At 36.8% G+C, this 18,424-nt stretch overlaps 1 protein-coding gene across 4 annotated transcripts in view; it reads right to left on the reverse strand.

Annotated features, from left to right (window-relative positions):
- Positions 1-18,424, reverse strand: part of DLG5 (discs large MAGUK scaffold protein 5) — a 97,165-nt gene that overhangs the window by 18,108 nt on the left and 60,633 nt on the right. For 2 of the 4 annotated variants that reach the window (XM_077183268.1, XM_077183270.1), the window contains exons 8-19: positions 16,166-16,396; positions 14,923-15,107; positions 14,195-14,320; positions 13,400-13,532; positions 10,598-10,725; positions 9,748-9,923; positions 9,128-9,231; positions 8,284-8,376; positions 6,390-7,409; positions 3,374-3,512; positions 1,459-1,603; positions 838-959 (exon numbers count right to left, since the gene is read on the reverse strand). In XM_077183268.1, the coding sequence (XP_077039383.1) occupies positions 838-959; positions 1,459-1,603; positions 3,374-3,512; positions 6,390-7,409; positions 8,284-8,376; positions 9,128-9,231; positions 9,748-9,923; positions 10,598-10,725; positions 13,400-13,532; positions 14,195-14,320; positions 14,923-15,107; positions 16,166-16,396 (2,602 nt within the window). Of the gene's footprint in view, positions 1-837; positions 960-1,458; positions 1,607-3,373; positions 3,513-6,389; positions 7,410-8,283; positions 8,377-9,127; positions 9,232-9,747; positions 9,924-10,597; positions 10,726-13,399; positions 13,533-14,194; positions 14,321-14,922; positions 15,108-16,165; positions 16,397-18,424 lie in introns of all 4 variants that reach the window. The other 2 variants (XM_077183269.1, XM_054637581.2) reach the window with 1 other exon arrangement.

The raw sequence follows: 18,424 nt of genomic DNA on the forward strand, positions 1-18,424 counted from the left end.
CAGTATATATGCACTGTACATTCTTGTATGAAAAGATATTTTTAGTATTTTCCTACCAAATTAAACTTTACTCCAAGTCCAAGCAAGAACCAAACATCTCTGTTCACTAAGAATCCATGGGACTTTGCAAAGGGCATTTAAAGTACTTTGATTGCATTCTGCTTGGATGAATACAACATCACTGATACTGGTTGCAAATTGTTACACCCCTTTTTGCTGTGCTTATAAATCCACCATGCTCTACTCAGTATTTGATGGAACACAGGAACACAAATACATTTAAAACCCCCAGTTATTACATAATTAAAAATTTAAATAAATGTAAAATATTAAAATTCTACTGCTATAAAGCATGCATTTGCTTCCATTTGCTTTGCTATCATTAAGCTAGGCATAACAAAATATTTACATGTCCATCAACTAGACATAAGTATACTTTATTTTCCAAGAGTACAATTTACATTTGGCTATTAGTCATCTGACTTTTTGTTCAAGGGGCTTTCTCCTTTCCTTCTCACCAGCTCATTGAGCCTCAGCCTTTGGCCCTGTGTCCCAACTCTCTAAGAATACTTTTAAAGAGTAACAGGCATGGAAAGGAGAATCCCTCACACACAGGGACCATTTCAAAGAGACTGTCAAGAAGAAATTAAACACAGCAACTTCCAGTGAACACCTTTAGTTATAAACCCACAAGAAATGAAGCAAAGGAACACCCTAAGCCTTTAGGCTTTGCCAGCCAAGACAATCCCATAATGTGGGTACTTAAGGAGTTTTCCATTTATCATTTTCTCCAGTACACAGGAATCCCACAGAAAATAAATCAGAAAAGCTGGTTACCAAGTCTGGCACTAGATGGCAATGAATTTGAGCCATGAGATGCTCTTGTACGTGAATTTTCAGAGTAGTCATTGGAGTGTTTATGACTTAGGTCCAAACTCAGGCGACCTTGATGCTGGGAACTACATCAAAAGAGAAGCAGAATAGGGCAACAGTTAGAACTGGGCAAAGAACCTCAGCAAACAGAAACTGGCCAACAAAAAATTTTGGTTAGCCTATGTACTGAGTAAAATGAATGCTTCTTTTGTTTCCACTTCTACATTGTCCCATCATTTTATGAATTATTGGAAGCCAGAAGAAAAATAGCCTTGAAGTACTATAAAACAGAAGAAAGCTTTGTTTGTTTTGGCAGTGACAAGAAAAAAATTAGAAATTAGTTAATTAAAAAAATTAATTTCTTGGTCAGTATCAGTCAGTGGGGCAGAGGAAAACCTAATCCATCAGTCACTGAAAGACATGGAAACAACTGGCACATCATTTATATGCCATAATGGTTTTGAGAGCACTGGATCAAAATAGCACACAACAGCAGCATGTTTCACTCCACACTCTACCAAACTGCTAGAAGCAATTTTACCCTAACAAAAACAAAATTTTAGGGAGACATAAATTTTAAAACACCTGGGATGCAGATGCTGATGACATATTTGGCTGGCAACTGATGGGCAATTGCTGGTGTGAACTCTATGGCTCCAGGCAGTATAGATTGGATTTCTCATGACAGCAGTCACTGCAGGACACGGTGCTAAGCTTCTTGGTACTGTCCCTGCTTCAATGATAGAAGCATATTCTTATCAGCATTATTAGCATATAAAGTCCAGATTTAAAATATACCTTAATATTTTATAAATTACATATTTTAACATTTACATGTATGATAAATAAAAATATTATAATACAAATACATTATCAAGCACCATATGACACCTTTTTGATAATACATGCATGTTTAAAATCTTCTTTATAATTCTGTAATGAGTCAGTAATAAAGTGGATTATATTATCAAAAATGAAGCCATTCACAGAATATGATTTTAATATGTGCTAGTAAATAAAAGATTTTCTGTTTTCAAGTAGACAAATTTTTTAACGAGGAATAGAAATTCAGAATTTAGTCAGCCAACCAGCATGCAAGATTTTATTTGGCACTTGAACTGACTGCAGCTATAGTTTTTCTGGTTCCTCTCTTTTGTTGCCTCAAAGAGTCCCACTTCTATCGTAACTTTAAAATCTAATATTTATTTCTGAAATTTATTACTCAAGCTGCTTTAAGTATATTCATCCTTCAGTACTAAACAGAAATCTAACTTGAAATTTCCTCTTAAATGAGTTGGTAGCATAGAACACAGTAGCAAAAATTTCAAGACATAGACTCATATAGTCTAAAATTGTCTACAGTAAGTTTGACTTGACTCAGTTATTGTGCAAAAGTATCATGCTAAGATAAAAGTTAACTACAAGGTTAAACATAATACTTTTAATACTATTGCTACTGCAATTAAGAGACAAAGTGAGAGAAGAGTAAAAGAAATCAAAGAAGAGCAAAAGCTTCTTGGCCTGAGCTACTCTTGAGCATGTGTTTTCAACTGATTGGGGCACCATTGCTTGAAGCTGTCCATTGTTCCAGATACACAGATTATTACCTTCATGTTCTCCAGTAAGAATAAAATCTTCCAGAACTTAGAGGAGTTTGGGGCTTCACAAGAAGAGAGGATAAACCCCTAAAAATCATTATCACTGGATTGGAAATTTAATATACAACTGCTGAAAACTGAAACCTAAAACTAGATAATAAAGACTGAGCAATCTATCTAAAAACACGTTTACCAAATGCTTCTTGACTTTACAAATTAACTAGCATACAATATCTTAATTACCTCCTTAAGCACTCCATTTAGTCAGTGCCAATTCAAAACCTGCTAACATGAACTTCAATACCAAAATCTGCTCTATCAACTAAGACAAGATGCTGTTTACTGTTATACTGGAATATATTGAGCTTCTTGTGAGTCCCCTTTTCAGTATCTTAATATCTCAAACACACTCACATTTAACCTTTCACTTCAATTAAGATCACAGCCAGTGTGGGCACTCAACATTAGATACCCCAAACGCTTCCAACAGGTAGAACATAATGTTTCACTGCCTGAATATCAGATTTTTTCCTTGGAAGAATTTCAGAAATAAAGCAGCTAAACCCTGGGATACCTTCATTTACTTTCAAAAGTACTGAAAATCTCACTTTTCCTCCTACAGGACAGGGCTACACTTTGTCCTGCACTAATGTATTGAGAACTCCTCTGCACAGAAACTGCTGAAACACAGATCCTTCAGCCAGAGGTTGCTCAGCTTCCTTAGTGATTCTTCTTTACAGTCCAAAAACTGAGCACACCATGTTCAGACCACAACAGACCATGGAAACAGGTTTGGTAGGTCGTGTTTCTTCTGTACTCAACAGGACTAATCCCCAGTATTGTCCAATGTGGACAAGTGCCTGGGGCATTCCTAGAAAGCAGTCTGGAGTTGTGCCACTCACCTGCTGACATGCTGCCAGGGTATAAGGCAGCAGGCACAAAGCCATCGCTGTGCCTAGCAGAACGTTTGGGGGAATATGGAGCCCACTCCTGTAGCTCTGGAGACAGATGCTCCTCACTAGCTGGAGCATATTTCTGCACCTACAAGAACACAGAAATTTGATTACAGCAAGTTAGAGATTCAAAAGAGTAAAACAGCCAAACTGTGGGACTATAAGCAACATCAAACTTTCAAGTATCAGCTCCAGAATGTGCCACCACAGTGCTTCTTAGATATTTGTCTTTCAATGATGTCCTTCTATCCATTTTCGTCCATCCTACTTTGGTACTATTTTTTATTATTTTCTAATCTTCTTTGGCCAATATTTGCAATTTAACTGATACCTTTTACATCAATGAAACACCCAGCATACCGTTACATTTCTCCACTTTCACAGGATATTTCAGCTGCTATTGTCACAAGTGTTTGCTACAGAAAATCTGGCTAATAAGCCAGAAAGCATTTTCCTCTAAGCCTGCATTTCCAGATACGTGTGGAATAACCTCTTTTCAACAAGCAATTCAACCTGCTGTTGAACAACAAGTTCTTCTTCACAACTTTTGTTCTGTATATAGCAAGTAGACACTGGTGAGTTAAGAACATATATAAAAACAGCTCAGACATTGACAGTGATGCAGGAGAGCTGCAAATGCAGGGCTCAGCACACAGCATCCACACATTTGACATGTACAACAGGAAATATGTGACTGATGCATTAAAAAAGTGAAAAATAATTATTGAAAAGGTACTTAAAGTTTTTATGATAACAGTATTAATTAAATGAAGAATTACCGAGAGCACCAAGACTCAAAAAGGCAGAGGGGCCTTCTTACAACGAGTACTTGATCATTTTCATGTCTGCACTAGTAATTGTTCCACCTACCATTCAGGAATTAAGGCACACCTAAATTTATCAACTTATGAAAGTACACAAAATTAACTGTGCATATACACATCTAAGCAAAATTACAACACCTTGCCACAGACAAGGGCAATTCCACCTGAAAACAATTTTCAGAGTGACTGATGCCCACATTTTGAGGCACAGTATCACTTGTGCTCTCTGGCCAACAACTTCAGAGTTACAAAGCTCTGCCTATTTTCTGGGTGGACAGGGGACAGAGAGGAAAAATTAAAAAGAACCATGGAGTCTAGTTGTAACTTAATCCTAAAACCAAAAATTAACAAAGACATGAAGTAACCTTAAAAAAAAACCAAACCAAACCAAAACAAAGTCATTGTAATTCTATGATATAATTTTCTTCTTTACCTCAAACCAACACCTACCTTGCCACCTGTAACACAGCTTGGGCAGCATGTTGAAGCAAGTGCAATATGTCCCCATGTACCCTTTGGTCTCTTCAACAGCGAGTGCCAAAACCACCCACTCTGTTCCAGCTAACAAATCTCCTGGACATAAGCCCCCACCTACATGTGTCCTTGTCACAACTGGCAACTCTTTACTCACCATACAAACATTACTACAATTATAACCCAGGCTGTGCATATGCCCATGACAATGCACTACAATGAAGAATGGGACTATCACCCCCTACTCAAACGTGTTCGTATCTGGATCTTGTTTTGTTGTTACACACATGCTAAAATATGAGATCACAATATGCCCTCCTTCACTTCATGCAGTGAGGTTCTTGTGACCTTATTCTCAGCCATAATGCTCTTCAGACCAAATCTGCTGATTACAGCTACAAAATTAAACTCTTATGCTTTTCAGTCATTTGTTGTGCTGGTTTTGGCTGGGACAGAGTTAATGTTCTTTATAGTAGCTACTATGGACCATGGTTTTTTTGATTGTGCTGGTAATAGAGGTATGCTTTCCTCTTTTGCTGAGCAGTGCTTACACAGAGGTCTAAAGCTCTCCATAACTATTTTTCCCTAAAAATGTTTGGGAATGCATAAGAAATAGAAGACAAAACAAAATGGAAGCAGACAAAAAACAAAGGCATAAAAACCTGCCAGGTGCTCTCTTATACCAGTATTTTTGCAGAATATGGCTCTTATCCTGCACTACTTCCAATTCAGCTCTGCCATCTGTATTGCTTCTAAAACTCTGTGAACAGGGTAGGATTACCCAGGTATAAACAAGTATGGGAAAAGAATATGAAATTCTAAGTCATTATGATGTAATTACATTAAAAAAAAAAACACTTGTATGAACTTCTGTTTTTAGTGGGAAAATAAAAAAAAAAAAATCCTCTATCTGCCAGCTGAGCAAATCTGAGGCAGTGGACCTGAAATAGCATTATTGATTATGTCACTTTACATAATGCACTCATCTAAATAGGTCCTTCCCAGAGCACAAAAAATTTTTTTCTTCCATCCACTCTGTCAAGACATGGCCCACCATTTTCTTGGCAGGGTTGTTTATTCTAACAAATTATATGCTGATTTTGAGCATGTGTCATATTCTAATAAACAGTTTACCTTTATAGTGTAATGGGCCTAACATCCTTTGAATTTCAGCTAAGATGCACAAAATTATTTTGACACCTTGAAAGACTTGAAAAAAACCCAACATTATGGGTGGTACAACATTGTTCATTAAATTGTACAGTGATCTGGACAACCAATCTGACTTAGTAAAACTTCAGAAACCCTATTTTCAGTTGTTCTAAAGCTGATGCTTTGTGTTTTTATTTATGTCTTTTCACATTGTCAAAAACATACAAGAGCCCAGATGTTCGAACAAGCAGCATTAAAACCCCAGGTATGGCAGCCCAGCAGAACACTATCTTTCTGCTGGGTGGCCACCACTGCCTGTTAAATACTGGAACTCCACATACTGGTTTTGTATTTTGTGATACTGCCAAGGGCCAACTGAGCCTGAGTTCAGAAGACCTGAACCCTGAGGATGGGCTATGCTTCTCCTGCTCTGGTACATAACAGGGCACCCAAAACCACACTGCTAATACACCTCAAGGTTTCTAGCTTTGTGCTTCAATAAACCAAAGTTCTACCTGAAGTGCAGGATTAGGAATGGGCACAGGGGTCATTTTATGCCTCAGAGCAGGAGCTGATTTTGGCCGTGGTCTTTTGATCTCTGGCTCTTCAACTCTCTGAAAGCCAATGTCATCTTCACAGGATTTCCTTGAAGACAGGTGAGTGCAGTCAATTCCCTCCTCCCGATAATAATGCCCAGCATTCCTGCTGCGCCCCTTGAGAGTAGCAGAGTCCTGTTTAAGTGCAAGGGAAACTGGAGCTTGGGCAGTGGCTGGGCTGGTGGGTGGTGATCCCGTTGTTACTGTAGACTCTGATGCAGAGCTTGCCTGCTGTTTATGTTTAAATTTGATGGAGTCACTTCTCTTAGGAGGAGTTGGAGGAGTTGAAGCCACTTCAGCTTTTGATGGCTGAGGTGAATGGCCTGTCACCTGATTAGGGGACAGGTAGTCCAGTTTGGGAGGAGTTGGCGGCCTTTTGAAAGTATCGGGGTCAAAGATAGATTTCCTTTGTTTTGGCTTTTTATACACAGAAAACTTTTCTGTTTCTGTTGCTGAGATATTAACCACAACTTTTGGCCAGGTACCACCACTATGCTTAGCTCCATGTCCTTTGTCAAATGCTGTCTCAACCATCACACAGTCAGTTCCTGTCGGTTCATAAGGCAGCCTCCTGTTGTCCAGGTCAACAGCTCCATAGCCTTGGTCCCCATATGTCTCTGGGCTGAAGGAGCTGAGACTGTGTTCTGAATTACTATGGCAACTGTGCACTGTGTTCCTACGAGAGTCAACTCGTAATGTGTTACTAGGGAAAGGTTTGTGATCACAAAATGAAGTGCTGCCCTGTTCGCTCTGCTCCTTCTTGCCATCCATGATGTCTGGATTGAAAATGTCAGTCTGGGTTGAGCTGTTGAGTTTCAGATTTCTTTTATTTTGTGCTTGTATCTCTGATGCATGAACTCTACAGTTTGACATTTTCTCTGAATCCTTCAAATTTTCAAATATATTTTGACCACTCCAAGATGAACTCTGAGGAAAAACCTAAAACAAAAACCACACGTGATCAACCTTATTATTGTGTTTAATTTCTATTTAGTATGAGTCACAGCCTAGCCTCCTTGATCTGAATATACACTTAATATCTTATCTGAATATACACATATCTTACAATTCAAAGCACAGAACATCAGATGAAATGAAGCTAGAAAAATTTTGTAACATTTTTAGAACAACTCCAAAAGGGCATTTCCACATGGTGGCAAAAGTACTCAGTTGGAAGTGAAGGGCTCTGCATTCTACTTCTGCCTCTGATAAGTGATGCCAATAAGATAACTTTCATTGCCCACTTCCCCTCAAACATTTCATCTTCTTACTTTCTTAAAACCTCAAGCTCTCTAGATCTGAAATTCCAACTCAAAATCCATGTAGCAGGGCCAGAATAATGGGATTTTAAACTCAAAAAGCAAAACAGAAAAACTGTAGAAATAAGACTGAAAATCAAAGCCTTGTACTTAATTGTCATGATAGCAAGAGTTGAGCTTTCTGCACAGCTCCCTCCTGATGAAAAGCTAACTTTCTTTAGTTAGCCGGCAGTTTATCCTTCATGTACAAAAGTGCTGCAGCTCTAAAGCAAAACCCAAGAAGCAGCAAGCAATTGTGGTAGCACTCGTTTCACGTAACCAGCAAACAAATGGGAAAGAAGACAGCAAGTTAGTCTCATCTACTACTAGATGGCACAAGAACCTTACTTTGGAAATAACTGTTGAGGAAGCGTACCACCAGAGAAATGCATCCAGATGGTTGTCTTTTCCCCATTTTGATATACTCATTTCCTTGCATATATTCTTGCTTGAAAAACTACAGTAATGCTGCAAAAGTTCCAGAGAATTCTGCAAATTTAGCTTCTGCTACTCACCTTCATGAGTGACAGAGTAAGGGAATCCCTACAGTTTCGTAGCAGAGCTTCACATTCAGTAAGTGACTTATTATCTAGTGCAATGCCATTGATCTGCAGACAAAAGAAACCACAACAGACATCTGTAAATCAAAGGTAATAAGTTGGAAGGATTTCAGGTAGATGATCTCTTGAGACAGAGAAAATACTAGTCTACATATGTATATGTGACTGAAATCTGGTTGATGTTTGTGCATTTTCATGAGTGGGAAATGGACAACTCCTAAATCCAATCTGCTACTCCTGCAGTGACACCACCAGTTCACTGCACCCTCTGTGCAGTTGTACCAGCAGCAACCACATCCCCTTTCACAGTGCACAAACCACACCCATCCTGTAAGGCTGCAAAGGCTGCAGGGACAGACTCCCTCCCCAGAACAGATGACAGCTGTGGTACCAACATGTACCACAGACAAGGAACCTCTCATTCAATGAAGGGATGCCTTTTTGGAACTGACCCTTCCTACTCAGTATAAGAATGACAGATATATATATATATGTGTGTGTGTATGTATGCATATATATATATGTATATGTACATATATAAAAGCCAAGTATAAAGAATAAGCTAATGCTTCCAACAAAAATTCTCATATGAACTCAGGAAATAAGCTACACGTTATATTCATCACTCAGCATACAAAAACATTAATTTAGAATAAATATCCAGTGAATTTACAAAAAGGATTTAATATTGCAAAAGTAAAAATTAATTGGAACGTTTGGCATCTTAAAGAGTAGCACCAATGATAACACTTCAAAATAAATAAAAGTTTAACAAGGCAAATGGATTTTTAAGACTTACAGCAATTATTCTATCTCCCACAGTAAGGGAACCCTCTTTGGCAGCTGGGCTTCCGGGCACAACAGCAGCAACAAATACTCCATTTTCTAGACTGAGACCACTATCTGAAATAGATAAAGAAGAATTTGATTCTGCAATTCAAATATATTGCTCAAATGGCATGTCTGACCTGCCTGCACAAGAAAGAACTATGACTTCCAATCTAGCTGAATTTCAATTTCTGAAAACCATTTCAAAGAAATAACAAGACAGGGAAAACAAGGACTTGGAATATCCCAAAAATTATTATAATCACACAAACATGGGTAGCTGGGTTTAACAGACTTATTTACACTCCCACAAACATTCCAAACATGCAGCCAACTAGAGACAAGCATTTAAAAAAGGAACCAACTAAAACCCACCCAAGGACAAAAAGAAAACCTGTACTTACAAGATAAAGCTATCATCAATAATAGCATTCTTGGTTTGCTTAAAAAAATAATGAAAACTCCCCTCTAGGAGGCCATTTACATGTAAATGTGATTTAAGCAAAGGCTCAGAGAATATGTACCTTTATGTCAAGCCTTATTTGGCTGAACAAACTTGTACCATTTACATCCATCCTTTTTAGTCATTACCTTTATGTCCAGAAACATTGATGTGAAGAGGTGTTATCACTCGCCCACCTAAAGACTTCCTTCTTCGAACCACCATATTAATAACACCTCCTCCATTCAGAACAGCTTTTATAACTTGCTTTTTATCCTTATTGGTAAGATCCACATCATTTATCTTCAGCAGCCAATCATTCACCCTGGTAGATATGCAGAATTAGGTAGGTTAGTTATAAGCACACTTTGCTGGACACAGCATATGAATAATGTTCCATGAAAAGGCATGCAACAGAGCTGATCTCATCCTTCATAATCTGGAGTTATCCATTCCTGAAAAAGCATTAAATAGCAGCTTAAATGAAAACCAGGACTGCTAGTTTGCACTGCACCAGGAAAAGTATATCCTTAAATCTCTAATGACTACTTCTTGTTTAAAAGCAATGCTTTGTACTGAGAGGAGTTACTAAAAAGCTTCTATCAACACCAAGAATTGCAGATGGTTCCAAATGATTCCTTGCTCTTACTTTCCTTTTCTCTTGCCCTCCCTCAATAACTTACCCTCATGTCTTTGCCAAAATTTAAATAAATACAGGTTTGAAGAGATTATAATAATGGAGTAAACAGGGCACAGTGCAACAAAAGAACATTTCAAATTCTTTTGAGTTTTGAGTGCTGAGTCAAAGAGTGTTTAATTTCTGTAATGCTTTTAGGCATCAGTATCTCAGTGTGATTTCCCAACCAACATTAATAATATACACGGCAAATGATAAAGAAGAAAGAACTTCAAAAAATGAAAATAATTATGATGAGTTCCAATATGCTCAGTTTATTATGATCAAAAATCCAACAGGTATCTTCCAAAGTCAGAGCCTACCTTAACCGACCATCAGCAATACTGCCTTTGTCTACTTTGGTAACGAAGATCCCGCAGTCTCCAGGGAGGTATGGCTCGTTCACACCTTCTGCCACATCAAAACCAAGTGCTTTCAAGTCCATATCATCCTAGTAAATATTAATAACAAGTGATACCACTGCACTAGCAAAGCATGTCTGCTACCAAGAGGCATTACTGCATGTTTGCACTATGTACTTCTACTTACAGGGGTCCTGCATCAGGTAAGGTTTTATTTTTTTATATATGTAAATATATAAACTCCCATTTCCATTAGTCGTCTGGCATTAGAATGATCCTTCTCTCTCAGATTAAGGCTTAAATAACACAAATGGGAACTTCACCAAAGAGGAACAGAAAAACAGTTGAGCATGTGAAAAAGCCCATTCAGACTCATATAACCTGTTGTAAGGTACAATTAGTAAGAAAACAAGGACATGTTTCCTAAGAATGGGGGAAAAAACAACTGGCAAGGTAAGGAAACAGCACTGTGTGTTAGCAGTGAACTCAGGCAGACCTCTCCTGTAGTATGACTAGAGACCAGAAATAAATAAGAACAATAGCTCCAACATTATGGGAGACCATATCTAAACACAGATTTAGAGGTGATATTCTATTTGATGACCCAAACTAGATAATTCTTGATGTGAAAAATTAAAAAAATCTTTAAGAGATTGGTCATTGAACAAAACAGGGAAATTTTCATGTAGTTATTGCTTTGGTAAATAATAAAGTCACTGTAAAGAAAAAAGTGATCCAAAAAATAGTACATTTGTATCAACTGACCACAAACTGAATTATTATTGCTATTTTCACTGTTAAATAATACACTTCAAAAAATTAGAGAACTCTACTTGAAGCTGTCTACGGGAACAACCATCTCAGCATAATGAAGGGTGATGGTACTTAAAGTTTAAAATCTAATATGAAAAAAACCCTTATGATTCTTCAAAATGTCCTATTTAAGACAAAAGTTTCATAGGGAAGAGCATGAGGCTGCCAGAAAATAAGGATCAAGTAGAGATCACAGTATCATTACACAGCATCAGAGCTGAAAAGTGAGTATTATTTCTCTCAGTTTTGAGCTGAGTGATTATGTATAACACAAGTTTAGTTAGACAGGTGAAGTTTAAGCAAAAATAAAAGACTGAAATGTAGTTTAAAATTAAATTAAACTCTATAGTCTTGACCCTGGAATTCAAATGCTGTCAGCAAAGATTTTTCCCTATATTTGATCAAGGCTGGCACAGTATTATTACTCTAATTTGATAGCTGCAAGTGTAATCACTATGTTTAAAAAAGGGATTCAAATGACAAATTCACATTCCAATGACAAAGTGCACATATTTGATCTCAGTGATGCAAACACGTAGAGCAATCTTTGAAGTAAAGAAAAACTAAAAAACTGCACATGAATGGAAAATTCATCATGCTGCAATGTTGTTTAGCACAGGCACATCATATACTAGACACAGTAATTAATTTAACAAGACAACAGAAAAGCAAAATTATTAGTTATCAGTTAAAACAGAGGAGATGGCAAGGAACAAAACTGATAGAGTGACCAGAAGTGCTGAAACAGCTTGGTTTCAGCTGTTGGTCAAAGGGGAATAATTACTCCAGAAAGAATTTACAGATGGTGATTCTGATGGATCAACACTGGTAACTCAGTTCATCTTATCTTTTCAAGATGTATTTCAAAATATAATAATACTAAATGATATTTTTTGTGTCAAAAAAGAAACAAACTAGTGATTTTGTAAGAATGCACTGTCAGAACACAGACAGATTGGAAGAGCATAAGAAAAGATGACCCCTGAATACTGCAGTAGAATAAACAGGATTTAACTGGACAGAATTTAATCACTAAAGTTTGTCATTCAGGAATGACAAAGAAATTCTAGTATATACAGAAGCTGTTATAAATGAATCACAATCTGGAAGACTACCTGTGTATTTTATGTGTTCAAAAAAGTTACCATTAACAATGGGATGCACTGACCAAATATTTCACATTGAAGAGCACACAAGAATTACATACATTGCAGCAAATTAAAAATTTTAGACTACAAAGAAAAAAAGTGAAATTATGTGGAGAAAAATACTACTAGGATAATAAGAAATAGAGGTTATCTGGATTGCTAAACTTAAGAACCTTACTTAATATGCCAAAATAGAAAAGGTATTTAACTTCCTCTACAGACAAGAGATTAGCATCTCCTTTCAACTCAGATTTTCAAACTGAACAGTAATGTTGCCCTAAAATACATGTTCAACATGAATAAGTACTTTAAATACTTTAAAATTTCCAATCAGCAGATCTGAGCAAAAGTAGGACAAATAGCTTCATGTAAAACATTAACTATTTTATGCATAGATTTTAAGAGTTGTTGCCAGTAAAAGACTGGCCTCTAATATCCCTGTTTCCTTCACATTTTAAGTTTTGGCTGCCTTAGCAATGCCATGTCTGCAGTGAATCACAAACTTAAAGACTACTATACTACATGGCCCCGGGTACCCTGCAACATTAGATGTAGGAAATATTTTAATTTATAATGCATATGAAGAAAATTATAAAGCTAGTATATAACAGCTTGGTTTTATCAACTACTTTCATGCAACTGCACTTGCTGCCTCCATGGGCACCTACATGTTTTTTTGCCAAACAATAAAGAATTAAAACTACCAAAGTCATATTTTTCATCTTATCTAGTATTTTAAGATTATAACTGGCTTCAGAGCTATCCCAATACACAAGACAATGCAGTGTATGATTTTACTTACTCTGTCTTTTTCAAATTCTACCACTTCTGTTTCCCATTCCAGAGAATCTGTATCTATGGCTGAGTCATGGGAACTATGGGCCATCAGTTGACGAAATCTGGCCTCCTTTTCCAATTGATTTTCCATCTTTTCCCTAGGCAAAGAAAATTATTACTTGCAGACACAGACGACCTCCTTTTAAGTAAACTGAAAAATAACGTTATGATTATGATGGGTATTGTATTTGGTTTTCTAAATCACAAATCCAAGCTGTCAAAAATTTCTTTTGGCTTCTGTCTTTCCAATATTCTTGGTCTGCTCGTAAATTGACTTTCTGTTTCTATATACTGTCTTAACATAGTCTTACATTTTTTGCAGTATTTTTACATGACTAAGTGCACAACTAGGTTTATCATATCTTCCAAAATGCATTTAATTTACCCTCAGATGAGCTTCATCAGTATGTAGGGCATGATAAATACCAATGGCAAAACATCTCCCATAAACCAGTGAGTAAACAGCTGATGGAACTAAGCTGCAGTTAACAAGACTTCAGTGAAAGGATACAAATATTGCTTAAGTGCATCTCCATAGCACAAAGCTTACACTATGACTCACATTAATAAGATTAAACAGATACTGTCCAGCATAATAATTTCCATGATAACTAAAAACACAGGCAATGCTTCCACATGCAATAACATGAATGTCTGCTGCCTACAGCTGCAACAACATATGGTTCTCTTAAGAACACAGCTAACAAACCAAAGTTTTCATCACCAACTTTAATGCAGTTTGGTCATTTCTCTAACATACTTCAGTTCCTTCAGTTCACGAACAGCATCATTTTTCTGCTTTCTCATGTCATCCAGGTTGCGAAGAGCTTCAGCCAAGTCACTCACAGCTCGGTCTCTCTCCCTCCTTAAGTTGTCACACAAAGTTCTTCAAAAGAAAAAGGTTTCAATCTAGTTACTTAAAACCTTATTAAAGTAAACTGGCTTTACCACATTGTATAGTTAATGTAAAATTTCAAAGAGCAGTTTCAAAAGGTTTCTATCTGCAAAATAAAAGGATAAGGAAGAAAAAAAAAAGACATATGCTAAGTCTTAATTCTTCTTCCCTTTCAGAATCTTATTTCTACTTATCTTCTTTAAACTAGCAGAAAAACCCCTTATTTAAGTATTTTTCATAGTTCCTTAGATATATTTAGTGGCAAATATGTTGGATACTTTTTGTGCATGTCCCCACAGGCAAAGAATTATGTGCAGGACTAGAGCTACAGCAAGATTATTAGTATAGCATGCCAAAAAGATTGCACGATTGGCTGTTCCTACACAGCAGTGCTGTTAGACTGAAGGGTATTTACTAGAGACATTTTGGTTATGAAAGCACAGAAAATGACAAAGATCTTGTAATGTGCCCTCAACATTTTTTAAAAAACCACCATGTGACAGCTAATGCAGATGAAGTGCTGGCAAAATCCAGCATCAGCTGTGCAGCAGGTGTTACAGAGATCACTCAGGTATCATCTAGCAGTTGTTTACCGTATGCTTTCCCTTTCTGCAACAATCTTATCCCGCTCTTGAAAGGCCCAATCCCTCCTACACTTGGCTACTTCTGCTTCCTGGACAGCTTCCTTTAGTTCTTGTGACATTGCCTCATATTGCTTCCGAAGCATTTCAATTTCTTTGTTTGCTCTTTCTATGTCTAGGGTAGCAGAATCTTGTATCTAGGAATTAAGAAACACAGATAAGTATTTTAGGTACAATTTTTAGATACATATGCACAAACAGCTTTTGCTATCTGTATGTTGCCTGATGTATTCAATTCTTGTGATTTCATGAAAAATATTCATTTATTTTAGCAGCAGCTTTGGGAGGGTTGGGAGGAAAGATAAAACCTGCTGCAATGCATTTCATCCAGCAGCACATAAATCTGTACAACTACATGAATAAGAATCCTGACTTGAAAATAACATCAGTGAATGTGTCATATTTCAGAGATGACATTCTGTGCTTCAACCTTGATCTGCTTAGCAGACAGGAAAAACCTTGAGTATACTTAGAAATCAAGATACACTACCATATGCAACTGCATATACTATATATATATATATATATGTATATATATATATACAGTATAGACAGACAACACATTTCCCACATTAACACCTATTATTTACCCTGAGACAACAATCCCAAGACCTGGGATTCATACAGGTTGCTTAATTCTAAAGCAGTGAAACTGAAGAGCAATGGAATTGAAAGAAATTTTTTATTTATGATTCTTGTTTTAGATAAGAATTACTTTATTCTTAAGTTAACTTGTCCCTCCCAAAACTCCCTATTTTGAATAAGAGAGATGGTGACAACAGTAAGACAAATACACAAAGAAAACTCCAAGCTTGCAGCACGATAACACAAGCCAGCTACAACAGTATAGCCCATCAGAAGCTGTGGGCTTGCAAACAACTGCGTGTGGTTAAGTTCAAGAATGTAAATGAAACTAATCAATCTAGACTTATTGACTTACAATTTGGTTAAAATGTAAACTTTTTCTATTCATATTTACAAACAACCTTAACACGAAGCACAACTGCGTTTCTTCCAAACAAGAATTTCTGTCAGTATGTCTTGAAGAACATACATGCACGTGTTTGTATTTTAGAGTTACTTGAGAAAAAGAGGGAGGACTCCCAGTGTGCCCAGACCTTTAATGTCTTGCAACTTACTGACCTAACTAAGCCAAGGAAGAAAAAGGCATCATTAAAGGCATCACTTGCAATACCTGACGGGCTTGATAATATTCCCTTAGCAGATGGTCTCTCTGGATGATAGCTTCTGTTCTCTCTTTCCTGGCAACATCTCTCTCTTCCTTCACTGTCTCTATATCCTTGCAAGCTTGATCAAGTTCCTTCTGGGCCTCAGCTTTGTCCTTCACTTCATGACAGTATTTTTCCAGTAACTCATTCCTCTCACAAATCGCTCGATCTCTTTCCACTAGAGCAGAGTTTAGCTCCTAAAACAAGATCCATTGTTTGTAGTAGGTTAAGTTCAGAAGGAAATAGTTCATCTTTCCAATTGAATACATGTCATGACACCTTGAAAGCCTAGAGAGTTTACCACTAATGTTCTGAAAAATGGGGGCAGATCACATTACATACAAGTAAGTACTAGCAAAGAATATTGAATGCGGTATTAAAAAATATCACACCATCACATGAGCACAGTGCTTTGTCAGAAGTAAGCAAGATTCTGGGAGCACTGATAGCTTTGAAGAACCTAAATGAGAAAAGGTTATTATTCCGACAGACTTGGTGTTTTTTAAAAAAAATTGTTGTTAAACACGTCAAAGGGTAAGAATATATCACAAATATTTTTCAATAACAACTGCTTCAGTTTTACAGGACTGAAATAATTTAGACAACTTAGCTACGTAAGCATCTTACAGCTGCTCTATAAATTTTAAAGGAACATTAAAGTTATATGCCATTAAGAGAAGAGAGAAGAATGTGCTACAGAAGGTTGAAGATAAAACTACAATATTCTATAAAGTGGAATGACAGTACATCTTAAGTGTGGAATTCAACTGCATTGTAATGAAAAAGATAAGGCAAATGTAGTAGCATTCTAAAATAATATCTAAATTTCTTCTAAAATTATTTAAATTAGACTTCCCATTAGAAGAATGGGTCATTGAAACAATCCAATTTCACTACATTTTCAAGATGGCTCAGGTCTCTAGAAGCATTCAGTCAATGGCTACAAAGAAGTCCTCCTACACACAGGCACTCCTAGCTGGAGACTACTGATGTTTTGATTGCTAAAAGCTCACCAGAAACAGCTGGCATCTCAAAAGCAAAAGAAACAGTTGAGGTGCTTAAGGATAGAAAAACATTATGTCACAAACTGATTTTCATTTTATTTTCTTCTACAGTTTGCAAAGAATAAAATTGAATATTTAAAGCACAGTTGACAATTGCATTTTGCTGTACTAAGAGAATTGTTTTTGAGATGTGCATCCAAGTAAGGCTAGTCAGACTTTTAACAATGACATGAAGGGTGCCATTTCTGCTGTAGAGTGTAGATGAGCACTGAATTAATGACTCACTCTGTAGGTGAATCTCAATTACCATAATGCCCAAGTGCTTTCAACACCAGTAAGACCTTCCTCAGTACCCCTGAAGAGAGAAAAACCCCTGAACTGTCTCTTGTTGCAGGCTAGTTTTAGTACTGAAACCAGCATTTTGTACAGTTTAACTACAGATTGTATAAAATCTGCATTCAAATGTAAATGTGTATAAAACTTCCACAATAATATTAAGTCTTATTCCACAAGCAGCTGAGATGAAAGTCACCAAGGCTGAGGGAAAGCTCTCGGCAACACCATCATTAAACAAGAATTTACCGTCCTTTAAAGTGTTCAGAAAAATACACACTACCACAGTTTAACTCTGCATGCTCAATAGAAACCATCTGAATAGGAGCAGCCATTGCCTCTGGTGGTCAGTGATAAAATTTCACCTCTGTCTTTTTCCTAGAACATTTGCACAAAACCACAACTACACAGCACAGGGGAATGCACCATTTGGCACTGATGAGAACAGCTTCTGTTTGGTAACAGTAGAGCAGTTTGAGTTGAATGATTCTGAATTTGTGAATTATTTTTATATTTTAAGGAAGTTCTCACATCTGAATATAACATAAGGACAAACTATAACAGATCTGTTAAACTGAGGGGAAAACTGACTACCAATGAAATGAAACATAACATTCTAAGTATTTGCCAGAGTAAAAGATTATGCTAAACAAAAAACCACCATTTTTGTTGGAAAAAAACCCCACCATTTTGGAGAAAAGAGAGGGGGAAATCTCTAACATCAAATCCCTGGCTTTGAATGGGTGAGTTCATGAGACCTTAATCTAAAATTGTCCATTAGTGGAAGAATACTGAGATTTCTCCTATAATTTATAAATACCAAATTTGTACATTTTAGATGTCTATTAAACCAATAAGTTTGGGCATGTGTTACTAATAAAAGCTTAA

This window comes from Agelaius phoeniceus, chromosome 9, assembly GCF_051311805.1.
Source record: "Agelaius phoeniceus isolate bAgePho1 chromosome 9, bAgePho1.hap1, whole genome shotgun sequence".
In the NCBI taxonomy this organism is placed as follows: Eukaryota; Metazoa; Chordata; class Aves; order Passeriformes; family Icteridae; genus Agelaius; species Agelaius phoeniceus.